Raw genomic sequence first — 26,903 nt, forward strand, 5'->3', positions numbered from 1 at the left:
TTTTAAATCTCTAATTTTATGCAACTTTTCACTTCCCTAAAGTAAAAAATACCCAAATCTCTTCATCTTTTCATCCGAAAACAACTACCAGTCGCCGGTTCTGCTGGTTCTTCGTCTTCTTCATAAAAAAAAACAATTTTTTCCTCCATTTTATCCGTTCCCTCGTCGGCAGCAGCCCGTCTGGCTTTTCACTATTGTTTCTGGCAAGCCGTCTCCTCGTCTTCTTCGTTTTCTGTCATTATCGTCTAAAGCAAGCAGCCCCTTTTCGATTTGCTCGCTTTTCACAATTGTTTGGTAGCCTGTTTTCTACCGTTTAATTTTTAAAACTTTTAGGTTTGCTTCTGATTTTCGATTTTGGGTGTTCGAGTCTGGGGTATTGTTAAGAACATCTTTTCAATATGGGGGATTATCCTAGTCTATGGATTTTTTTTAGCATATGTTAGTGTGTTATTTAACTATGTAGTTTATTTGCTTTGTTTGTTAATTATAGTGGGATATAGTCGTATATATTTTATAGCTCATATATAAGTTTATCTGAGCTTGAATTTGGTGAACCGATTCTTAATACTATAGTCAACACTTATAGTTATAGCCAAATATAGTTTATATCTCCATATAAGTTTATGTTAGAATGGTAGCCGGATATAAAGTTTATGTTGTTGTTATAATGATTTACTTTTATGTTGTGTAGCCGACTCATTCTTCAACAGGCACACAATCAGAGTCCTGGTCTCCTCCCGTTGCTTGGAAGCTTACGGTTTCATGTTCTATTTTACTTCCTCATGGGGGTTCTTTTCACCATTTCCTCACGGTACTACTTCACTATCGATCACCCAGAAGTATTTAGCCTTGCAAGGTGGTCTTGGTGATTCACACGAGATTCCACGTGCCCCATGCTACTTGGGTCAGAGCGTAAGCTAGTCATGCTTTCGACTACTGGACTCTCGTCATCTAGGGTGCTGTACTCCACCGCTTCTGTTAACATGTATGTGTTTTTGGCTTGTCTATTATATTAATGTATACAATTGGAATGAAATGAAAAAATATTTTGTAATAAATTTCATTCTTTGGTTAGAATATATTGAAGAGTAAATTAAGGGATTATGAGAATAATTGATTTGGGGCTACAATGATTTAAATGTTAGGAAAATCAAATTTGGAATATTAAATCTTTTACATTTAAATTTAAAAAAAAACTAATTATAATAAATATAAATGTCATAAATAAGGGTAAATTTCACATTTGGAAAAAGTTTTAAATTCAGAAATATAAAAATGTTAAATTTGTAAATATTAAACATTTGTGAAAATAAATTTTCAAAACACCTCATCCAAACATTATCTCTAAGTCAGTCTTTTTACCGTCAGTCTTTTTATTATTTACATGGGCCCTTATCAATCACACGTCAACCCCAAGGTGGTTAGAATCAAAAACTATTACTTGAAAAGATTTTAGTTTTTAGTTTTTAGTTTTTTTATTTTCTACTTTTAGTTTTTTGTTTCGAAAAAACAAAAGCCATATATGCTTCATAACTATATTTTGTTTTTCGTTTTTTAAAAACAAAAAATCCAACATGTTTGATCACCATTATTATTTTTTGTTTTTAAAAAGTTAGGAAGTTGAAGAGATATGTTAGAGAATAAAAAATCTATGTAACGTAGAGATGAAAACGATGTGTGGCAGGAGTTTTGGATGTCATCTCTTATCCTCGTGCTCGTGTAAATTTTTAATTATTGTCTCAACCCCGTTCTCCAATTTCGAGAATCGAGGTCCATGTTGAGGAAGTCCTCATTTGTGGACAGAGATCTCCCACGGGAAAATTACCGGTTTAGTAATTAATTTTAAATTTTAAAGAATAAAAAGAATAATATATATATTTTACTGAAAATTTCTAATTTATCAGTATAAATAATTAGTTTAAAAAAATATTTTATATTTTATTCATAATTTAGTAAAACCGTTAATAAAATATGTATTAGTTATTTAAAAAATAGAATTAAGGACGAGGTTGTGGCAGGGTGGGAAATATATTCCCTATTCGAGTAGGACGGACCCAACCTTACTGGAATTTATGTCATCTTTAACGTGGAGACGGACCCAACCTTACTGGAATTTATGTCATCTTTAACGTGGAGACGTGAAAATAAAAGTTTAAAGAGATAGAAAAGAAACTTTTTAAAGAGAAACTTTGGAGAGAGAATTTTAAGAGATAAAAAAGACAAAAAAAAAAGTTTAGAGAGAGTAAAGTCCAATAGAAAGAAAGAAAAATATAGTGAGAAAAATTTAGACAAAAAAAAGTTTGAAATATATTTGTTAGAAAAAATAAATATAAATCATAGTAAATTGAAAGAGAACAAATTTAGAGGGAGAGAAGTTTGAATATGGATAGTGTGAAAAATATATTAGAAAGAGAGAAAAGTTATATAAAAAGTGAAATTGGAGACTTTACCTTTCTTTAATTTTGCTTTCTTTTATTAAAAAAAAATGCAAAATTTGAAAGAGAGAGTAGTTCCAAGAAACTATTAAGTGTTTAAAGATCGAAAAAAATGAGAGTGATGTGTTAGAACAAAAGAAAATAAAAAATATATATATAAAGATGAAAATTTTGGAAAGAGAACTAATCGTAAACATTCGGGATGAAAATTTAAGAGAGAGAAATTTAGGCAAAAAAAACTTATATTTTTTTCGATCACGGTTTCAACCCAACAGTAGACTCAATAAATTTATAGAAATATTGTCATAGCTCTGGATTAAAGAATTTTTCATCTTTTTTTTTATTGAGTTCATTTTCCACCTCAAGAACAGTTCTTGAGGATGAGGATTGTGTATAAAATTTGTGTTAGGATTTTGCAAACCAATTTAATTATATATTCAGCATGATATTATATTATATAATAGTAATAATGATTTAGAGTTAAAGAAATAAGGGTTCATATAATTGTAAAATAATGTTTTAACCTAATCAACTAATGTCAATGCTTCATAGTGGGAAAGAGATTTGTTAGGGAGTGTCAAAAGAAGAAGAAGAAAAATAAAAACAAAAACATTATGAGAAAAAATGGGATTTTGAAAAATAGAATCTTTTTTAGAAACCAAAAATGAAAAAAGAAAACTAAATGGTCATCAAACAGCCTCTCCATTTTTTGTTTACAGTTTTTTAAAATTTAAACTTTAGAAATATTATTAGTTTAGAAATATTACTATGTAGTTTTTATAAACAATCTAAGTCAAATTTTGAAAATAATAATAATAATAATTTGAAAAACATAAAACTAAAAACGAAAAAGAATACAAAACAACAACATTATCAAACCACATTAGTGTCAATTTGTATGATCAATGAACACAGAGAAACCTATATATGAGTTTCAAATATGGACTGTTAGGATCTTCATAAAAGCTCTAAATTTTGTTTTACCAGTAAAAGAGCATCAGTATTCAGATTGCAAATAACTATGATTCACATGCTGTCAGAATTTACTGTTATTACTTATTACTCTACACTTTATCTACCCCTTCCAGAAAAGCATGCCAAGCCACTGGAAAATATGTGCAAAGAAAAAAAAAATACACAAAATCTAGAGACTGACCTTTTTGAAGGTTGATTCATACATTTTCTTGGAGCTTTCTTTGTCCATTGATCACATCTTCAAACTTCATAACCGGGATTCACTTTCTGCTGTACATCTCCATAGCTTTCGAGCTCCTCCATGTCCTCCAAACTTCCCATGAACAAAGGCAGCCTTTGATGCAGCCTAACTGGCTGCATTGAAAGAATTCGGTTCTTACCATCCGAACCTCGGCCTCCTGCTTGCTCGACAAGGAGGCTAAGAGGATTTGCCTCGTACACTAAACGAAGATGGTCCCTCGGATTCATTGCCACCCCACCGTACAATAAAGTTCGATGGAGGTCAGCAACCAAGGAACATATGTAACGGGCGGAGTACTTCTTAGGATTTTTGCCTTTCCCCTGTCTGATTGTGTCGATATATCGCTGCAATCCCTCCGGCCAATCAAAATATCTCGCATCGTTTACAGAATATATTTGACCTGAACAATAAGAAAGCAAGTGAAATAAGGTCCTAAAGATCCTTACCCTGTCTCTTGATATGTTTATAAAACAATCTCCAAACAAGATCAACAGATTTGAACCAAAGTAGACAAAAGGAACACAAGTTTCTGATACTCTCTCAAAACTACTCTCCAAAGTCTGCTCGTCTAAAACCGCTCCAATCTACTTGATTTATAGTCATCCCATCATCAATCTCCTTAGCTAATGAGTAATATGCCCTCTTAATATTCATAACATGAACTTAGGTCTATAGGGACGTAGCTTAAAATGGATCAAAGGGGGTTATGCCTAGAACCATTTGCAGACTAAAAGAAGACAATTGGGTCATATGGGAAAAGGTATATAATACAAGGAAATGCCAACATAAAGTCATTCTAATTTTCCCTATTTCAATGCTGCTGAACTATACGGGCAGATCATATCAATCTCACGTTATATCTTGAAACCATGGAACCCGAAATGTTACCTCGAGGAGGAATTTTGATATGTGGATGAGTAAGAATGAAGTCTCCTGTTGAATGGTCCAGTGTAAAGGCATGTGTTCCAGAACCAAAACTGGCACAGAGTATTGTGGCTGATGAGTAGAGAACATATCCAGCTGCCAAAAGCTTAGCCCCACTCTGTAGAGAATTAAGCACGGCCTTCTCTTCTCTCGGTAAATTATCGAGTTCAACAAGACGTTTATAAACCCCGAAAATTGTGCCGGTAGGTATCGATGCATCAATATTTCGAGAGCCATCAAGAGGATCTGTCACCACCACAAATGGGCCATCGTCCCTAATCCAAATTGGTTCATCATCTTCTTCTGAAGCCATCACAGCAACTTTTCCAGAATTTCTAAGAGACGATAAGATGATTTCATTCTGTGGATGAGAAAGATTGTTTCCCAGAATTTACTTTTTCTCTTCATAATATATTTGCAAAGAAACCAAGACACAATACTAGCATTTTGGTAGGTAATATTACTGTGGAATGGCGCTTCACTAATAAAATTAAAATTTTCCAGACAAATGTTTTGACTGTAATATTCCTTTTTGCCTCTTGAATTATATCATATGCCTGTCTGCAATTTAGGCTTGGAAGTTATACATGTTTTGATGATGCCCTTAAACTTGTCAATTATTTAAAAACTATAATAAACCCAAACTTCTTAATCCCATACATCATAAAACTTCAGCCAAATGTCCATTTAAAACTAGAACCACCGTAATAATGAAAAAGGAGTGAATGTTGAAGGACCAAATTTATTTGGTTAAATTATATGTTTAATCCCCTTTTTAACTTTTAGTGACGTGTCTTTCCTAAATTTTAACAAGTGTCTAATAAGTATCTAAACTTTCAATTTTGTTTCTAATAAGTCTTTGAACTGATAAACATTTTTTTAAATTTATAGGTCTATTAGACATATAATTTAGATCATTATTCTAATTAGTCGATCCTGACTATCAGACACTTTTAAAGTTAAGAGACCTATTAAATACAAAATTTTGAAAGTCTACTAGACTCTAGAGACCTATTACACGATTTAAAGTTTAGAAACTTCGTAGACGCAAAACTTCAGAAACTAAACTCGTAATTTGACTAATATATATTTTAGCCTAACATAAAAAAGAGGCTGCTAATTGCTCAACCTGAACTTGATCTCATTCTCATATAGTTGAAACTGAAACATCCATTGTTTTCTAGTCGCTAACATTAATCAGAACAATCTGGATGCAGAAAACTGAAAGTCAACCATGAGATTAATTAGATTCAGAAAACAAATGCATTCAAAATTCATCGACTAATGACGGAGGCAAAGAGATTCCCAGATCAATCAATATCCAAAATCAGTGGAAAATTTCTTACAGACACAATGTCGAGCGGCTTGGGTGCATCCCTCTCCGAGCCAGCAACGGCACCTCCGTCGGCAGCCAAACCCGCCGGCTTCCCAAGATCGGCACTGAACGGAGAAGCGACGAGAGCCGCAATTCTCTTGCAAGCATACTGAATATGAGTCAACAGCACGACCAAGTCATCTCCCACACCAATCCCTCCTTTCCCCACAAAATCCGTCAAAGTGGCGGCGCCGGTTTGCGACCCGACAACGAGCCCAGGCGGCGAAGAAGCCGTAGTAATCGACATCCGAAGCTTGGTCGGTGGGCAAAAATGGCGGATTATTGGCGCGAAACGAGGGAGATTTGGCGGAAAAGAAACGGCGGGATTGAAAGGGGGAGTGATGGTGGATTGCATAGTATTATGCGGATTGATTCTGAGATTTGAGGGAAATTGATGGACATGGAATCATAGTGATGGATGGATGGATGGATTGGGAATTCATGGAAGAAAAAGAAGGATGAGGAATGACGATGGGACTCGGGATTGCGGTTGGTCGCTTCGGAACAAGTTGGGCAAAGTCAAATTGGCTGCTACCGGTAGTGGACCAGTGGTGGTAGGTAACGCCGCCCCTTTTTCCTATAAAATAACTGTTTTTTTTTCTTTTTTTGGTTGGATGAAATGATGATTTGGGTTCCACGTCCGCACAATGGATAAATTGACATTTTCATTTTAATACAAAAATAAAAATTGACATAATATAAAAAATATCATATCAATAAAATGTCACTAATATATACATAATATTAATGTTAATTATTTTTTAATTTATTTAGAAATATGAAAATATTTATTTATTAATTTAAATATTTTTTACGATTTTTTAATTTCTATAACTTTTACAAAAATATTCATTGACATTGACATTTTATCGATATTTCCATAAAATTGAGATATTGACATTTAAAACCTTGGATGGAAGGTTCGGTAAATTTGAGCAGGGTGAAATGGTAATATTTTTGGTATCATGAGATTGTTGATATTATTAGCTGAGATAATTGGAATAGATATTGAGAAACAAATACTTAGTTTGTTTGATTAATAATCAGAAAACATATATCTAAAAATAAATGATTCAATGAATGGTACGTTTGTTTTCAATATTTTCATATGTGTTTAGTTTCAATATAAGTTTAAACTATCAATAATTACCACCAAATATTTAGTTTAATTTAAAATAATATTAATTAATTTATTAATATTTTTTGTTATAAATTTTATATAATTATTATTTTACTATTTATAATATATTATATTTTACATTTTTTACTTTTAACCAAAAAAATAAAATTAATTTATAACAAAAAATATATATATATTTACCAAAGTTATCTTAAAATTTAAAATTTCAAATCTAAAAACACTGAAAACGTAAAAGATGTAATAATTAAAACAGTTCTAAAAAACAAATATGTCAAATGTCAAGAACATATTCACTCACTTCATTTGATTGAGTGAACTTGAATACTTTAAACAAAATTTAGATTTCCAACCAAACACTATTTAATTTCTCTTTTATTAAGAAAAACTAACGTCTGTCTCTTTTGACTTCGATACAAGAAAAACGGTTCAATAACCCCCTCATTTAAATTATCATATTAAGAAGGAAAGAAAAATTACTTAAATTCTCACTTGATAATTAATATATATATATATATATATATATATTTTAACAATGAACTCTCGCCAACCTAATTTAGTTCGTAATTGACACATCTCTTGACCAATAAGTCATGGTCCCACCATTCTTTTTTAAAATATAATTATTATTTTCAATGAAACCAATCTTCCCTTAACATTCGTGGTTATCTCGTTCAAATTTTGTTTTCCCATAGATTTTAATTTAATCCATAGGTTTTAAAAAGTGAAATCTAGTCCTCAACCTTTAGTAAATGATTCTAAATGGTTCATAGAGTTAAACATGTTAGTATAAATGCTAACGTGGGCCTTTGAAGTCTTAAATGGTATTTGTTGACGTGTGGCATTTGCATTTTTTTAAAATAAAATAAATACTTTAATTTATATATATATATAAACAAAGTTCAAATAGAACTCACCAGCCTCATCTTTGGGCTGGGCCGGCCAGCCCAAAGAAGTAATGGCCCAAGCTTGGTCGAGGCCCAAGCCTTACGGGCCTCAAGTATTGTTTGGGCCAAGCTTGGCTCGGCCCGACCACTCAAACCTAGGCTCATAGCCCAATCCATGGGCCTAAGTTGATAAGTCGGAGTTGGATCGGGCTTGGATCGGCCCTTTGGATCGACCCGTATATTAATTTATTTTTAATTATTAAAATTTAAAATTTAAATAATTTCCAAATTAAGTTTTTTATTTTTAAATTCTACAATATGTGTTTTTATATAATTTTTGGTACATTTTTTGTTATTTTTATAATCTTACTAATAAATTTTATTGTATCATATTTTATAAATTTAAGTTGCCTTATTTTTAAAAATTATATTTTTATTTTTAAAATTAAATTTATAGCTTTTTACCAGAGAAATTGAAAATTTAAACACTTTGAAACTTGAGAGGATTTAAGATTGAGAATTAGAATTAGAATTTGAGTGAAGAAAAAGAAAAGAAGATTGATATTTATAAGAAAATTTTATATTAAAAAATTTTAAAAATTACAACCTAAATATTAGATATATTTAAAATGAGATATTGGAGAGTGGTAGAGTCTCTTGTACCTATTTAAGAGGGGAAACAAAAGATCCTACCATAAGGTATCTAATTTTTTTTATAATAAATAAATAATAAAAGAATATATTAATATTATATGATATAAATATTAATAAATATTGGATCGGGTTTTTGGGCCGGCCCTACGGGCCAATCCAAATACGGCTCAAACGGGTTGGCCCAAATTAAAAAATGAATATCCATATCTAATCCAATTAATAGAAGGATTGGATTGGGTCGGGCCAGTCAAAGGATTGAGTTTGGATTGGGCTTGGGCTGGACTTTGACCGACCTTTAGGCCTTGGACCCGATGATGAAGCTGTTATAGAACAATAGATAGAAACTAACTTATAAAATTACATGTCATCTTGAACTTAACTCAATTAGTTAAGACACTTATCTCCGACTAAAATATCGTGGATTCGAAGTACCATCTCAATATATTGTACTAAAAAAATTCTGCACTAGCATTGAGACGTCGTCCTCGTCTCCTCGAGGGTGAGTGTCCATACTATTACGTTATCCAATCATTTGTTATTGAGCCACTGTATACGTACAGATATACACACACGTACACTACGCCCTACACGTGTATGTTTGTAATCTCTATTTATATAAGTATACTTTTTAGTATTACTTTATTTATATTTAAAACATATCAAATTTCTTATGAATGCAAAGATATTATTTTTGACTGATTGTAGCCTCGCCACTGTCAGCAAAGAAATTTCCTCCGTTTTGCTACACACATAAACCCAATAGTGAAGTGAAGAAGACAAAAATAGTATTCGAAATTTCAAAGATATCTTCTTTTTGACTTGTTGAACTGACCCAATCGCATAAATTTCCAACTGCATCGGGACAATAATTGATCGGTGAACTCTCTCTATCTTCATCTTCTCTCCGATTTTTTTTTCTAAGAAATGGTTTCGAGCGCCATCGATCTCTTGAAGAAGGAGATCCCGCTGGAGCAGGAGTCTGTGGTTTTGGCCGAAGATGCTGTGAATGGCCTTGTTCTTGTTGATATCATCAATGGCTTCTGCACTGTTGGCGCTGGAAATCTGGTAGGACTTTTGTACTCTGTTTTTATTTGTTTATTTTTTTGCACACGACCTGTTTGATAAAATGCTTCTGCGACTTAGTCTGAAAAGTTTGGCAAGTTTCTGGGCGTTCTTGCTTCTTTTGATCTTATCTATTTGCTGCTATGCTTCTGCGTTCCTCAAGTTTCCTCAAATCTTTCGATTTTGGCTTGTTTGCCCTTATTTTATTTGATTGGCTTACTCATTTGTTTCACTTTCATCCGATGCCTCATCGTGTCAATGATGATTGGTTAGTGTAATTAGTGTTCATTCTGTCAAAACTTCTAAGAAACTGAAACTATCTGTTTGATTCTGTATGTTGTGCCTTGTCCGAAGCTCGTAGGGGACTTCACCACATTTATACAATTTGGTATGATATTATCCATTTTAGACTTGAGTACTTTAGGTTCTATCCAAAAGCCTCGGATCAATAGAATTGTTGTCATTATTTTGTCGCGAAATACTTTCACTTCTTACCAACATAGGACTATATTTGAATCTTTGGACCCTCCACATTTTTGCCCTCGTGACTTTGCTTTTGGTTTCATCTAAAACGTCTCCTATCAATAAAGATATTCTCTCTCACATAACTTTGTTCTTCCTCACTTGTATACCTATGCTCTTCTACTTATCGAACCAACGTGAAACTTATGGTCGCATTTCCAATTTTCAACATCCCACACTAGTGGTTTTTGTGCAAATAAAACTGAGAATTAGAAGTTTGAGATGGTTTTTTGTTTGTTTGTTTTCAGGCACCAAGAGAGCCAAACAGGCAGATTTCTGGAATGGTAGAAGAATCAGCAAGGATTGCGAGAGCTTTCTGTGAGAAGAAATGGCCTATATTGGCATTTCTTGATTCTCACCAACCAAACAAGCCTGAGGAGCCATATCCTCCCCACTGTATTTCTGGTTCTCATGAATCCAACTTGGTTCCAGGCAAGTCTTTCTCCCTCTTATCTCTCTCCTAATGAAACCACACAGATTTTCTTGCTCCCAATTGCATAAAGAACAGAGTAAATGGCCACAAAATTTTGCAGCCTTTTTGGTGCATTGATATTGACATGAAGGAGATATTTGGCTCGTGGCTTTTATAAGTGGGTTAAAAGAAACTTAATTTTGTATGATTTGTGTATTTAGTTCGTGGGTCTATTATTTGAAAATGCAAGTACGAAGTCTAGATAGTAAATTTATAAGCTTAAGATTAAGTTTATATAGGTTCATATAGTCTATGAAATTAGTAAACCTAATATGGGAAGTGGGATTATGTTGGACAAAATTTATGTATCCAACTCCGTCATGGCAAAGCATAGCGAGCGACATATATCTCCAACCTATTAATATTCATGGGTTCCATCAAACCAATTAATAAGGAGTAGCACATGTCTATTATAAACCCTAATTAAGTTCCTTATCATATAAGTATAGGATCCTTAACACAATCAAGAGGTTGTGAGTTTGAATCCACTTCCCTACATGTTGTACTAAAAAAATCATTATTTGAAGAGACGGTTTCACCAGGTTATTTAATGATTTCAAAACTAAAATATTATTAGAATTAGTTTTAGAAAAATAATACTTTCGTAATTTCTTGATATAAAATCGGGTTTGTAAAAACAAGTTATTCTAACACAAAACGTACCAATTTTAAAATTAGTAAGAGAACGAACAAAAGCACCAGTGGTCTAGTGGTAGAATAGTACCCTGCCACGGTACAGACCCGGGTTCGATTCCCGGCTGGTGCAATTTTTATTCCAACCAATAAATAATTTAGTATTTTTTTTTTTAATTTTTATTTTTTTACAGCTCTGGAATGGCTGGAGAAGGAGGCGAACGTGACGATGAGGCGCAAGGACTGCTTCGACGGCTACCTCGGCTCCTTCCAGCCCGATGGTTCCAACGTGTTCGTCGACTGGATCAAGAACAACCGCATCAGATCTGTAATAATTTCTTCTTTTTTACTTTTTTTAATCTGAATGATTTTTTGTTTTGAAAATGTGTTTTGGTTTCTGGATGATGAAGCTTTTGGTAGTCGGGATTTGTACGGACATCTGCGTGCTGGACTTTGTGTGCTCGACGATGTCGGCGAGGAATCTAGGGTTTCTGAGCCCTTTGAACGACGTCGTTCTGTACTCTCAGGCCTGTGCTACCTTTGACGTCCCTCTCCATGTTGCTACAAGCACCAAGGCAGCTCTCGCCCATCCTCAGGTAACATTTTCCTTTTTCTTCTCTCTCTCTCTCTCTCTCTCTCTCTCTCTCTCTCTCTCTCTTTTGGGAATTATTATTATGGTTAAAAAGTGATATATATGAGGGGAAAAAAAAAGAAAGGGTGTGAACTTGGGGAGGTTGATGAGAAAAAACATGTGTAAAAAGAAAATAAGTTAGGTAAAAGAGAAAGAAAGTGAATGTTGCGGTCCCACAACTGAACTAGAAGCTTCCCGAATTTAAGCATTCACTTTTCTATATTTCACTGGTTGAACTTAGTTTTTGGTTGATAACAAAAGTTTCGTAAGAGAACTGGAACAGACTATATAACCCTAACGATTTGAATTGTTGTTTTATGGCAGGAGTTGATGCACCATATAGGCCTATACATGGCGAAGGAAAGGGGGGCCATCATTGCCAACAAAATATCGATAGGAACCGCTGAAGAAGCCAACACATCAATCCACCTTGTTTGAGTAGTCCACTATCTTTAGAGGAAAGAGTTATAATGAAATAAATAAATGGAAGATGATGTTCATCTATTTTAGCAATCGAGTATGTTTTTAACTTAAATTAATTAGTTAAGTTGCCACCAAAGGACAATGATGGTAGTTATCTATGTTATTTATCTAGTCTCTTCGTGTAGAGAATAAAAATATATTGTTATTTAACTAGTATCTTCGTGTAAAATTGAGGAATAAAAATATATTGTTATTTATTATCTGTGTCAACATCAATTATGTGTCATTTCTCTATTTTTCTCTTACAAATTATAACCTGTAGTATAATTAATTATATAATGATATAATTAGAGCATGGTCTCAATCCCTCCCTCTTATTCAAGGAGGTTAAATATCTAATATATGAAATAATCTAATGGCGTGCGAGAATGTTCAGCAAACAATACATTAATGCACAGTTCCTAGTTTGCCAGTATTCTTTGTTAGGAGTAAAATCCTACCATCACCATAGAAAGCCACGTGGCCTGTGGGCCCCACCCACTCATAGATAAGCCTGAGAGATAGCTCAGGTCATAACCTCAGGCAAACGATCCCATAACCAAACACGGATCGTGATTCTGCCATCCAACAATCTTCGAGACCCTCTAACCATAGACTTGTCGATGGTACGACCCAGATATGAGAAGATACCCCTAAAACGATAACTAAAACCCTTCCACGAGGTATGTTATTTCTCTCCTCATTTTACTCTGATCCAAATAATGAATTAGTCATCGGAAGGTGTTAGGACGAGTAATACAAATGTTAATCCCTAAGGTAAGAGCATCCTAGTCTAGCTCGACCAAATTTTGGAAGCAACATTCTCAATTCACTTCCCTCCTCCTCTCTCTCCTTTTTTTTTCATTTTTTAATTATTTCTTAAAATCGATGTCATGTAGCTTGAATTCTTATGATAGAAATTTGCTGTTTGAGTTGAGCAATATAGTAACCAGTACAAAGCTTAAATCCAAGATCTCATAGTAAGTGATATTAATGCATTTGTAAAATTTAAATGGTGCTAATAGTTGTTTTATTATTTTTATATGTTTTTTAGAATTATCTATTAAATCATATCTACGTAGTTGCTTATTTTTATTTCATTAAATATCAAATAATGACAAATAAGATATGGTGCCCATTTTTACGGTTCTTCCATGAAGTTTATTAAATAAAAAATAAATAAAAGAAAAAACTATTCCGTTAAAAATGTTGGAATCACATAAATAAAATAAAATAAAATAAAAAAACTTAATTCACCAAAATAAGCATAGCTCAGCAATAATATCACATACCTCCAATAAAAAAAAATTATGAATTTGATTCCTCACTCCTCACTCCCCACTCCCCCTCCTACAATCCCGTCGTCGGGTGTCCCTCTCCAAAGGGGTTCTTAAAAATCATTACTTATGCAGCGTGTACCACCTCCGTTGGAAAGTCCGGAATAGAGATTTTAATCCGTGATGATGAAAATCGGATACAAGCGACGATAATTTCTTCCCTGGATGGATTTCAGTAAGGTGGTGATCGAATCTAACCTCCTCGTTAAACTGATAGAGAAGGATTAGGGGTGGTTAAATGGTCGTGAGGGAAATAGGACCACTCATATTCCGGCTGGAAATGCTATTTCTATAAATAGGCCCTTCTTTGGCTTTATGATTTTCCTATTTGGTTATTTGGTTTCTTAGCCGTGTGAAAGCTGATGGTCTCACTCCTGTAACCTTTATGGCAAGTTAATTTATTTAATAAAAGCCTTTTTTAACTCAAAAAAATAAATACAAAAATTGAAAAATCAAAATGGAATTCAATCTTAAGAATCCTTAATAATCTCAAGCAATCGCAGTTGTATGATCCTTCAAATTTCAGATTTATTTCATTTTCAATCTCCCCATTCAAATCTCCAAACTGAAAAAATGACTATTTTGGTCTTAAAACTTCAAAATATTTTATATTTTAAAAAATTTATCATTTTAGTTTTGCTATTATTTATTCTACCTCTTATGTTCATCCACCCAGTACCCAACTTAGCTAATTTATATTATTCCAAATACACGAACATCAACAAATTAATACACATTTAAAATCAAGTTATCTAATGGCAAAATAATGTCGAACCAAATTGGCTCTTTAGAAAAATTTAGGAACTAAAATATACCCAAAGTTTCGAGACAAAAATGAGACCATCCAGAAAGTTCATAGACAAATTGGATTTCTAATCCATTAATTTTGACTAGAAACATCAAGAAAATTATACATCTCTATAGAATTAACCAGAATGCCTAGAAACTAAGCGTAAACAAACAAGCATTAGCCAGAGCCAGAGATGAGTACAAACCATGAGAGGAGATTACATTAGAGAGAACATAATTCATAATAATGCTACGCTTGCTATGATATGAACAGATGAGTCTAATGGTTCTTGTTCCGGACTCCAAACTGAACTACAGCCATATATGATTCCTCAAGTAACCTCCAGAAAACCGTCTTATACATGATATCTTCATCTAGTACAACGCAACGAGATCTAAAACAATGGGCATTAAACTACAGCACTGTTCATATATCACATCAAAACTTGATGGTTGAGAATTGATTTAGCAAAGGAACAGATTAATATATACAAGCATATAAAGAATTTCCCAGAAAAAGGAAGAAATTTTCAGAACCAGGCGTTAGCGTGGACAAAGGTTTGGTGATCGAGTTTGTCAGACCAGTGTTCTTACGAGTGATAAGTCAGTTGGGTAATAAATGGTTCGTCTTGCTTGCTACACTGCTTATCTTTAAACGAGGGCTTTAAATCCTCTAAAACTGTTATAACTGCAGTAGAAAATTTGGGAAGAAAATGGTCATTAGCAGATTGCTGCAGATATTTTCACACACTCCATATTAAAACTATCTAGTAAATTCAGATCAAAACTCCAATCAGCAACAGAATTCAAATTGACTTAGGTTAATGAGAAAATTAGTCGTCAGGGGTAGAGGAAAGGAAGCGGGAGCCACTAAATAGAAAATGATTTTTCCAAGTTTAAACCCTCCATCCAACAAAGTAACATGCATCCACAAAGCTGATCCACGCCTGAAGCGCAAAAATAAGCCATCACTTTTTAAATAAAGAGAACTACCTTTTTAGTTGCTTTGTGGAACATTTAACTGGAGAGAAACAAGAGAATTTTTAGGGATAGAGATGTCGTGGAGGAGGTTTGGTCTATGACAAGGTTCGATACCCTCTTTAGGTGTCTGGAACCAGAGTTTTGTAATTATGCTCTGTTTATTATTCTTGTTAGTTTGAGCCATTTTGTTTAGTTTTATTTGGGTTTTGCTCTTGTTTTTGGTTTGGCCTCCTCTTGGTTTGGGCTGTTTTTTTGTATTGTCCGTTTGGAAAAGAAAATCCAACATGAATAGTTCATCAAATGTCAAAAGTTCAAGGTGCTCTAGGGTTGCAACCCAAAGGCTGGCCTAGATATGATAATGGAGAGAAATGACCTCACTCAACTGGCCCACCTCTTGAGTTTACCTTCGTCACAATATAACTTGAAAAGGAACATTTCTCCCTATTACTTCAAGACTCAACATCAACTAAAAGAACATGTAGCCTAAAGACCCCGTTGATAGAGCTTATTTGGAAGTCAAGTACCCAAAAAGAGTCAAGTTTTTTCTGTGGTCTCTGGCCTTCATAAGCCTAATTACTCATGAGATTATTCAAATAAAATTTCCTAAGTGGATGCTGTCTCCATCTATTTGCGGTTTATGCCTCAAAGATAGTGAAAGCATAAACCCTACCCTCCTCCACTGCCCATCTGCTTATGATAGTTGGGTGTTTATCATGAGAGGGCTTGGGCTCTCAGGTTGCTTCCCGAGGAAAATATATGACTGGCTAGTAGAAGCTCTTTCGAGATGGAGATTGAAAGGGAAAGCTAAGATTTTGTGGAGTTGCGCAGCTGGATCGCTCTTCTGGCTTCTTTGGAAAGAAAGAAAGGTGAGTATATGATTGGCTGGTAGAAGCTCTTTCGAGATGGAGATGAAAGGAAAAGCTAAGATTTTGTGGAGTTGCACGGCTAAACCACTCTTTTGGCTTCTTTAGAAAGAAATAAATCCAAGAATCGAGATAAGTCTTCTTTTTATTCATTTTGCAATAGTGTGCATCATATAGCATTTTGGTGGTGTTCTAACTACAAAAAATTATTTTGTAATCACAGCCTTTTGATGATTATTACAGTCATTCTTGTGTAGTAGCTTCAGGCAGGGGTTCCCTCTACCCCAGCCCAAGGGCTGTCCCTTTTTTGTGGCTTAACACATATTTCTATGTTTCTTACAAAAAAAGAGTAGGATCTGAGTAAGATCCTGAAAAGACTCCTTTACTCTCTGAACCAAAAAAAAAAAGTGTTGTCAACAAACTGCCGAGGATAACGATATCTACTGTTCCTGCCAAATTTAGAGATATAGCCTCTCTCCCTTGATCTGCCGTTGATTAAAATAGAGAAACTAGTAGACTGAAGGCAATTCCCCACTCGACTCTCAATTCGCATGATCATAAGCCTTCTTGAAGTCTATCTCCAAGATGGAACCAGAACCTTTTTCCCATACGATCTTATCCAGAAACTCCCAGTTGATATAGCTGTAAGCCTTCTCAAAGTATATTTTAAAGATGATGCCTTCTTTCTTCTTAACCTGATTTGACTTCTTTTTTCATCCTTTCTGCCAACGTCTTAGAGATAATCTTAAAGAGGCTAGTGACTAGACTAATGAGCCTGAAATCCCTAATATTGTGTGCTCCTGCTTATTTTGGAAGAAAGGCTATTCATAGTAACATTTATCAAACCTCTCGAAGAATTCGTTGAACATGCAGACCATATCATCTTTCAACAAATCCAAACAATTTTGAAAGAAATCCATCGGGGCCAAGAGCCTAGCCCCATCATAACTACATGCCACAATTTTTATTTCCTCCAGTGTAAAGAGTTGTCTAACTCTCACTTTTCGCTATCAGTGGGATGCCAGTACAATCTTGATAGGATTGCTATTAGGATAGGTTGGAGATATTATTAGGGTATTAAGGGTAAATTAGTAATTGGGTTAGGGAATTCTAGTTATAAATAAGATGAGGGGGTAAGGATAAAGGTAGGCAATTGGTAGTATGGCTTAGGCTTGAGTAAGAATACTCAAGAGAGGGAGGATCCAAGTACCTCGAATTACTTGATAGCTATTGTAATTTCTATATCTTTTATATTTCAATATACTGTGAGTTTTTCGGGTTCTATCAAATCCTTCCACAAACATGATAGAAGTGACGACTAAAGCATACAACGCAGTGAAAAACTTCAAAATATTTACCTCTTTATCTCTTGAGACAAAGCTCCCATGTTTCCATCCCCCAATTCAAGGGACGAAATACAATTCCTGAGTCTCTTAGAATTAACTATAATGTGGAAGTAAGAAGTACTGAAATGGTGTTTTTTAATCCCGTGGCTTTTTGTCTCCAAGTACTGAAATGAGTCTCGAAGTCCCCCTTTAACTTTAATTCCTTCATCCAATCTTTTGAATATTTGGATGGAAAGGAATCTTCGTCCTTTTGAAGATAAGTCTAAATCTTTTGATTCTTTTTGTAATAGTGTACATATCACAGCTTCTTGGTGGTGCCATAGAAATACAAATTTTTTTTTGTAACTACAGCCTCTCTATGATCCTACAAGACTGGAGAGCTTTGCTTTGTTAGTTGGTGTTCATTTTTGGAGGGGGTCTTCTCGACCCCTGTCCCTTTGGTTGTATTTCGGCTCCTTGTTGAATGAATCGTTTCTTTATCCAAAAAAAAAAAATTCCTTCATCCAATCTAACTCTTCCTCATTTAAAATTTCTTTAAGTTCAATTCTTTCATCCACCAACTCCTCATTTAAAATTTTCATAGACTCTTGCCGGAGGCACTAATTCTAAAGATTATCTCCTGTTTTTTAAGTCCTCAAACACTACCTTATTCCACTTTTTCAGCTTTGGTATAAGAGACTGATGATGCAACAAAAAAGTGAAAATATGTGGTTGCATGAACGGTCTTTTAAGACTTCTTTCCCTTTAATGGTTGTATGTAGCTGGTCCAAGTTTTAGGTTTATGAAGAGGCTGGGGTGGCTCAAACAAAAGTTGAAAGATTGGAATCTGAGGATCTTTGGAGATCATAGAATCAAGGAACGAGACATTATGAATAAGGTGAACGTTTTGGAAAGAGTGGAGGAATCAGGAAATGAGAGGTGCCCTGAGTGAGCGAACTAGACTAAAGGAGAGTTTGAACTTGATTGGGAAGGAGGAACTTTTGATCAAAAGGGAGTTGAATAGAGGGCAGAAGGCTTAATTAAATTTGGAGTAAGATTTTGTAACACTTCTTTCTTCCACAAGACTGCTAGTTCTAGACGCACAAATATGAATTCCGTTATTGAGTTAGAAGACAGCAATTACATTAGGGGTGATCGAGAGTTAGGGAGAGACCTTTAATCTTTTTTCTTGCTTTATATGCTTCATCCCATCCTAGCAGATTCATTATTAAGGGATTAGAGTGGCCACTGATTAGTCGAAGGGAAAGAAATTCTCAAAAGCAATCCATTGTTTGCCTGCTTCCATAAATGAATTCTGCAAATTAATTCTAAAGAAGTTCTGCTTTTCAATAAAGAATGGTGGTCTTCTCTGAAAAGCGCAGTCAAATTTGTAGGGCCTTAGGTTAGCAATGTAGATACAGTTCCAAGGCTGAAAAGTGGTACAAACTAGTGGCAAGCAAGGGAGATAAAATTCTCTTTTGGAAAGACCCTTGGCTTGTGAACACTCCCCTTCAAATGGCTAATCTCAGATTGTATAGAGCGGTGAATTCAAAAGAGTAATCACCCAATGCTGGTCTGAAACTCAAAGGGCATGGGATCTAAAATTCGAAGGAATCTCTCTGATGCAGAGGTGGATGAGTGGACATTATTATCTTCATCCTTAGTTGCCTTTACCCTGAATACCCAGAGAAGATTCAAAAGTTTGGCCATTTGAAAGGAACGGAGTCTTCATGATTAGATCTTTTATCCCCAAGCTGATTATTCAGAATGCCTACCTTACTTCCTCGTGTAAATATGATTTTGTGATCTGAAATCCCTAAGAAGATGAAGGCACAGATTTGTGTATGAGAGGCTGAACACATACTGTAGAATCCAAAAGAGAATGCCAATGGTGTCGATCTCCCCTAATTGGTGTGTCCTATGCAAGGATAATGAAGAAAACATGCTGCATCTATTTTTCCACCTGTCCTTTTGCGACTACTTGTTGGTATGATTTATTCAAAATCTTCAAAATCTGCCGGTTTCCCCAATAGTGCTTCAGATACCTTCGTTCAACTCCTGAGTGGGACTTCATTCAGCGGTTGAGCAAAAATACTTTGGTCCAACAGGATGATAGCCCTATTATGGAGACTGTAGTCTGAAGAAACAAAAGAATACTCCAATGGAGGACACTAATAGGGATGTTTTTTGGGACTTCTTTCCTTTCTAAAGTTTTTTTTGTGATCATGCGTCAATTGGGAGTCCTTTTGGTAACCCCTTTGGATGTGGGGATCTCATATCCCCTTTTTGTACTTCCTCTATTGATAATGAAATTTTTGTTTCTTATAATTTTTATATTAAAAAAAAGCCTTAGAATAGAAGATTCTATTTGGGTTATTGACATAAAAAATTCAAATTCTCAGAATTTTCAAGGATCGCCGCAAATCTCCTCTGGATCGTTTCAGTTTGGCTAAATTCAAATCCTCACAGTGGAGCTCTTTATCACCTTTGTTCAAAAACTTTTCTCCCTCACTTATTTGTTTCAATTGGGGAGCTTTTACCTTATCTCTTAATGCTTAAGCTTATCTTGTTCTTTTCCATTTACTTGTAATTTTCTTTTATTTTCACTCTTTCGAGAGTTTGTATCTTTGAACATTGTCATTCCTTTTCATTAATTCAATGAGAAGTTTGTTTCTTGTTAAAAACATAAAACAAGTTTGCAGTTACTAGTTATCCTTTGCTACTGTTGGGGACCTTTTTGTAATTATATTTCTTCTGTTTATATGTTTTGTAGAATCTTTTTGTGGCATGGGCGTTGGAGCATTCTTTTAGTGCTTTTTTTTTTTGAATTTTCATTTCCTAAATGAAATCTGGTTTCTTATTTGTTAAAAATGTATGAGAAAGAGAGTGGAAACCCAACAGACAAAGGTTAAAAGTTACTTGACCAAGATGATGTTTCAAACAATCAATACCCCCAACACCCCCGGGCAATGTGCGCAAGATTCATATATATAAGAAAAGAGAAAATCAACAAGATCCATTCTCAAAGAATCGAACTATCTAACAATCAAATATCCAAAAATTTTAAAACTTATTGGGTCAGCTAAGGAACACGTACCTGAACTATGAAAACTTTTTAACATCATAGATGATCTAAAATAAGAGGGATGATGAGCTTACCCTTAAAGAATTGGTGGAAGGCACAAGTGAATGGACAAGCCTGAGATTTCAATTTACAAATAAAATGAAATCTACTCTTGGAGCCTCAGCCGGTTAAAAAACACCAAGAAATGAAATTCGGGGGCCCAATACACAAATCCGACCACAGGTCCTCCTTTGATATACTGCAGGACAGAGATTAGACTCAAGAACTAGGTACTAGTATAACAGATGGAACAATATCACCCAAAAATATATCAGGGTTTGATTGAGCAACCACAAAGATAAAAGAACAGAGAAGTCCGAACCTTTCCATCAAGAATAACAAGTTCACCGTCAACCCATCGAGGATTGCGAAAACCTGGCTCAGCTAGCCTCCCTTGTCCTTTATATCTAGCAATCTACACAAGAAACAAGACGGCATGAGATTGTTCAGTATAGAAAGAAAGAAGAGGAGGATTGAAGTCGCGCAGATAAGGACGATGGTGTCATATAATATTAAGTCAAGAATCAAAATTACCACTCCAAATTCTTCAGGAATTATCCCTTTATGAGGAAGCTGGTATCTTTTTCCAACCTTTGCACGAAATGCCACCTGGAAAACCATGAACACCAATACCACTTGATGGGATTTTGAAGAGAAACTCAAAGTAAACTAATTTCTGTACAGGTACAAATATTTGGAGTCATAATAAATGGCTTTCCTTTTGGGAAAATGTGAAAACTGAGCATTTACCTTGCCAGCTGGTACATATGGGTCCCCAATAACTTTCCAGGCTTCTACATATTCATAAAATTCAAGCTTTGAAGGCTCCTCCTTATCCCCTCCTCCATCCTCTTGCCATCGACCAAATCTGCGTCTTAGATGAATAATTTCTGATGTATATACTCCATGTGCACCGATATACAGTCCTGAAAAAGAATGAACTCTCAATTATGCCTCCACGTAAAATTTTCTTAATACTCCAATGGAATAAGCACCCAATTCAGCTTATACAAGATTAGAAGTCCGTGATTGTATAGTTCTTCTTGGGGGAGGGTTATCTCTACCCTCCGCCCTTAGGCTGTTTCTTCCCACCACTCTTTCAAGGGTGTTTTTGAATATATATTCTTGTGTTTCTCATTAAAAAAAAATATACCATTTAGGGGATCCGAAGAAGTGGGTATTTCAATGCGATTGAAACTCGTGGATCCAGAAAGGGGTTGATAGTTTTGTGCCTGGCTGATGGATAGCTTGATTAACTCACTCAAATCTTTAAGTACCTGAAATAACAGTTTCATAAAGCCCAGACAAAAAATTGTCAAGGCATAACAAAGCAAGGCTAAAAAATTTGGCACTTGAGAATTGGTAAACTGACCAACAACTACAATATTACCATGCAAGAATTTCAAACTAACCTTCAACGGTATCTTCTCTTTACCAATAAATTTGGCTAAATCAAGCATAACATGCTCAATACTACTTTGACCTCGAGGCTTGGACTTCCTATCTATTGAATTTAGTTCCTTTCCATGAGAGTCCTGTTCGTTTGCATCTTTTTCTACTGAGAAAGAAAATGAAGAACGCCCCTTCTTTTCTAACTTTGCAGGTACTCTCAGTACATTTTTAGCAGAAAACCCACCAGAAAGCTTCTGCACTAAACCACCAACAATGATTTTGACAGCAACTTCATTTCGCCCTTGATTTTCAAGGAAACCATCATCAGCACCCAATTCAGCATCTTTCTCTGGATGGTCATCCTTAATTTTATCTTCCACTTCCAAATCTTCAAAGTCACTGTCTTTCTCACCTTCTCCATCCTCCTCGTCTTCCTCTTCTTCATCTTCTTCCTCCTCAATAATTTGCTCAATCACCTTAGATATCACGTCTTTGTCAACCTTCCCAGGGGTTGTCAGCTTCAAAACCTTGACCTTCACTCCAGGAATCATATCTCTCAAGATATTCTGAAAGACTGGAAGTCCAACAGCTATATCAGAATCTTCATTCCTGATCTCGCCATCTTCAGCTTCTTCACTGCCTATAATGAAAAGATCATCCTTTTCTTCGACAGGGTCTAAAGGATTCAATAGACTAGGTGAATCTAATTCTTTAGATGAACCATTTGAACTATCTGAGATAACTCCTTTCCGTTTCAAGTATACAGCCTAAAAACCACCAAAAAAAAAACCTTGAGTATCCAATTATAGCCTTATAACATTTAGAAACAAAATTCTAAATGACTCGACTCAAAACTAACCTATCCATGGGATTGTATAAGAATTAAACATGGGCATGGACGATTATCTATCATTTGAAAAGAAGCAATTAAGAAATATGTAAGCTTTTTATAAGTAAGTCGGTTATCAAAAAACAATCACACCATGGTATCAGAAAGAAGCCATATCCAACATTTCTATGTTATGATTTACATCCATACATAAACAAATATGTGTTTTTTTTTAACAAGAAAGAACTTTTCATTGATATACGAAAAGGAAAAATGTTCAAGACACAATCCCCTAAAGGGGTGAAAAAATAAGAGAGAGAAAAAGAGAAAGATAATAAAGAATTAGCACAACAAGAGCAATACAAGCTCAGAAAAAATAGAAAGCATTCTAAACCAGAACTCAAAAACTGCCTGCTACAAAGCTTGGAAAACCAAAAGAACTTCAGAACCACGACCACTTGAGGGATAAAAACTTCAATAAAACCAGAAGCAAAGACCAAACTCCAAAAAGAACCAAATAGAAGCTAGAGACACGTGAACTAAGCCACAACCAGCTGGAATGCTAAATACAGATCAAGAAAAGGCCAATTCCCCAAAGTCTATCAAGGAGTAAACACCAAAAGCAAAGCTTCAATTCTATCTTCAAAATATCTCAAAAAACAAATATGTGTTATTAGATCTGTTTATTTGGATCTGTTGGATCAGTCTATCAGATTATCATCTTAGAGAAGTATCATAATCAAAATAATCACTTTCCAACCCTAAATAAGCAATATTGAGACCATGAGTACTGCTGCTCTTAGTATTTCTTCTATAAAGTGCAACGTTGTTTAAGGTGTTTCGCTAATGAACAAACATGTTATTCTCTTATCCTCTAGTCTCCTTTCCTTTTTCTCCCTTTCCCTCCAATATATGCATGACAGCCTGAGAGAACATGGGAAGGTAAATGTTAGGGATAATTTTTTTTTTTTTCCTTGACGGCAAGGCAGATTTTTTTTAAGAGAATTACATGTGCAAAATAATATCTATGGCTATTCAACATCTTTTTTCTTGTAATTGTGGTGGGTCTCACTAAGCTTACATAGATCTCAACCAATCTTTTGATACAATCATCTGATGCTACATTTTCTAGAGAAGAAAATTGTAATATATTTAAAATCCAGAATAGGATGCCACCGAAGTTTGAATCACTTATCTCGTAGGTGCCTATTTTTACTACTTATCCTTAAATCATTGGACCAACACACTAACCCCCTTTCTATGGCGCTTACAGTTTGCCCAGCATGTCATGTTAGTCACAATTTTAGATGAACAGGTTATGTTAGTAATGTTACAAAAAGACAATTCACACAGAACAGAATGTAAAATTAGATTCTCTAAGGTAGGTACCTGCTGTTTGTATTCACCCTTTTTATTCACTCTAAGAAAAATCTCAAACAAGGGAACACCATCTACAGCCGTAGCAAGCTGCCTGAGGAATTTGAGAAATAAAAATCAATATTTTCTTTGATGCAGAAGTTGAAAAATAAAATATCTTTAAAAACAAGGGTCATAGAGACTTAGCATGAAGAATTATTTGTTCTTACTGCAAAATAGCATTCAGGAACAAAGAGTCAATGTCCAATAATAGGAATAAAGGGTTCCATCAATCAAAGGCCAGTAGAATGAAAGAATTTACACACACTATGACCAAAAGTTTGAAACATAAAAGCAAATGACAAATACTTGTGCTGCAATACAATCAGGACAAAGATCTTACCGAGGACTATAACTTCTTGCTACATATCTTCCATGTTCAGCAGTTATTCGAATAATTAAACCACGAGGATTATGATTGTCTTTTGAAGTGCCAGACCACCAGCCAACCTGAGAGGACGAAACCAAACGGAAAAAAATCATACGTGCTCCAGAAGAGCATCTACATGTAACCACGCAACCCATTAAATACCAGCACCATGCAATTACCAAATCAGAAAAAAGATCGCTGGTAAAATCAAAATTCTCAGTCCATTATATCTTAATTACAAAACTCTCAATAGGTTAGCAATTGGTTGACTATGACAAATGGATTCGTTAGTTACACTAAAGTAAAGACAATAAACTAAAGAAACAGTGACCAGTTTAGAGCTTGGGAGAGACGAACAAACAAAAAAAGTACAACCATGCTTGACCTAGTCTTTATGGCATATGCAAATTGCAAGGACCAACCGATTGGGTGAAGGGATGAACAGATGACAGCAAAAAGGGGACAAAAAATACAAGCACATCATTTAGAAGCTCTTTGAATATCTCACCAACCCAGCACCAGCATTGTCCCGGATAAAGGCTGCATCCCGGTAACGCTCCTCCTCTACAGCTCTCTGTGATAGAAGGAAGACGAAAAGTGTAAGAAACAAAACAACTATATCACTGAAGCAACAAATGGAAAATTTCCGGGGTGGTCCAAGTCTCAAAACGGATCAAAGTGAAGCGGATGAATCCTTTTTGGGTACAGTAAAGTAATGACAACATGAAGTAAAGATGAATCAATATTCAAAATATTTCGAATTATGATCCAGAGCAGTGTATGAAATTTTCTCACATGCAGACGAGACATCGCTCTGCCAACAGTATCGCTTGTAGATAATGCCGCAATCGCCACCTTGAGCCTAGCAGCATCTTGATAATCCTCTGCATATACCGCATGACTTAAGCGCGACTGCGGAGAAAAAACCGAAAAACAAAGCAAAATCAGCTTTTCTTCGATAACCCTTCAAAGGGAATCTTTCATTGTTCTTGCCTTTTTCTTTTTCAGCTTTCTCCCTCGTAATTCCATTCAGTCCCTCCTCCACCCTTTTCTTCCTATTAAATTGCACTAAACTCTTTCTTCTTTTCTTAATTCTAATCATTTCAGACCCTAAAATTCGAATGATCCGAGAAAATAACCAACCCCAATACATGAGAACTCAAACAAATTACGGCGAACTACCTTGAGAAAAGAAACAAGACGCTCCTGCTCATCGACCTCATCAAAATGCTTGCGCCACCGATCCCAATCCCATCCCCGATCATCGTCTCCATCCTTCTCGTCCGCTCCAACTACACGCTCTCCCTGCAGAACGCCGCCGTCGGCACGCGGGTCCTTAAAGCCGTCGCCACCGTGGTTGACGAGAGAATCAAAGCGCTTGAGGGCGGTTCGAAAGAGGTCCTGAAGCGCAGAGCCCCATCCCCACGGCTCAGACGGGGATGGCGAATCTGGGTTGTGGCAGTGGCAGATGGTATGCAATTGGGAAGACGGAGAAGGTGCAGTAGAGGAATATCGCTTCAGAAATGGAGGTGATGAAGGGAATTTGGGGGTGGAGAAGGAGAGCTGGTGAGGAGTGGGTGGAGAAATGGAAGCCATGGATGGATGAGAGCGCAGTTGTGGTGCGTGTATATGGTTCTACACAGAGAGAGGGAGTGAATTGAGATGAGAGGGAAGTGAGAGGCTAGAAACTGAGAGATGGGTAAGTGGAGAAATCGAAAATGGTGACACCCATTTTTGTAATTTTGTGAGTTTTCTGTGTGTATGAGAGAGAAAGAGAGCGGATAAGGATGTTTTGAGCTAATTTCGTATCTGTGTTCTTTCGTATAACCTTTTTATGTAGAAGAACATAGAATTCAAGATCAAGACAAACATGGGAGAATTTTTTCAATTCTCTAAAAATGGTTGACTCTTCTCATCAAACCATATTTAGCTTGCAATTGCCCTGTTCTATCAATATGTCTTGGGAGAGTTTCTTTTTTATTCAAAGTCTAAAGAATAATAACAAATATAATGTGCTCCTCTAAAGATGTTAATAATTTGAATGTTTGCTTTCTGAGAGGAACGTA

General features: G+C 35.2%; 3 protein-coding genes and 1 non-coding gene across 4 annotated transcripts; 2 read left to right on the forward strand and 2 right to left on the reverse strand.

The window, feature by feature from the left end:
- Positions 1 to 3,363: 3,363 nt before the first annotated feature.
- Positions 3,364 to 6,494, reverse strand: LOC111008144 (Inositol monophosphatase family protein). Its single transcript, XM_022280744.2, has 3 exons — positions 5,922 to 6,494; positions 4,540 to 4,936; positions 3,364 to 4,051 (listed from the first exon to the last, which is right to left on the reverse strand). Exons 1-3 carry the CDS (start codon positions 6,303 to 6,305, stop codon positions 3,651 to 3,653), a joined length of 1,182 nt encoding a protein of 393 aa, XP_022136436.1. The 5' UTR covers positions 6,306 to 6,494; the 3' UTR covers positions 3,364 to 3,650.
- Positions 6,495 to 9,359: 2,865 nt separating this feature from the next.
- LOC111008178 (nicotinamidase 1) lies at positions 9,360 to 12,629 on the forward strand. The gene is made up of 5 exons (XM_022280781.2): positions 9,360 to 9,694; positions 10,462 to 10,645; positions 11,513 to 11,646; positions 11,729 to 11,914; positions 12,274 to 12,629. The coding sequence occupies exons 1-5, from the start codon at positions 9,554 to 9,556 to the stop codon at positions 12,385 to 12,387; spliced, it is 759 nt and encodes a 252-aa protein (XP_022136473.1). The 5' UTR covers positions 9,360 to 9,553; the 3' UTR covers positions 12,388 to 12,629.
- On the forward strand, positions 11,381 to 11,451 carry TRNAG-GCC (transfer RNA glycine (anticodon GCC)). The gene has a single exon. It is a non-coding gene; the product is annotated as a tRNA-Gly (tRNA).
- A 1,975-nt stretch (positions 12,630 to 14,604) lies between the features above and the next one.
- On the reverse strand, positions 14,605 to 26,579 carry EX1 (UvrB/UvrC domain protein (DUF3506)). The gene is made up of 12 exons (XM_022280682.2): positions 26,020 to 26,579; positions 25,633 to 25,749; positions 25,346 to 25,411; positions 24,811 to 24,917; positions 24,441 to 24,522; positions 22,243 to 22,989; positions 21,984 to 22,107; positions 21,581 to 21,756; positions 21,365 to 21,439; positions 21,153 to 21,245; positions 20,866 to 21,029; positions 14,605 to 15,225 (listed from the first exon to the last, which is right to left on the reverse strand). The coding sequence occupies exons 1-11, from the start codon at positions 26,431 to 26,433 to the stop codon at positions 20,937 to 20,939; spliced, it is 2,094 nt and encodes a 697-aa protein (XP_022136374.1). The 5' UTR covers positions 26,434 to 26,579; the 3' UTR covers positions 14,605 to 15,225; positions 20,866 to 20,936.
- Between the last annotated feature and the right edge of the window lie 324 nt (positions 26,580 to 26,903).

This window comes from Momordica charantia (genome assembly GCF_013281855.1).
Source record: "Momordica charantia cultivar OHB3-1 chromosome 4 unlocalized genomic scaffold, Mcharantia_2.0 BLBB01000004.1, whole genome shotgun sequence".
Classification (NCBI taxonomy): domain Eukaryota; kingdom Viridiplantae; phylum Streptophyta; class Magnoliopsida; order Cucurbitales; family Cucurbitaceae; genus Momordica; species Momordica charantia.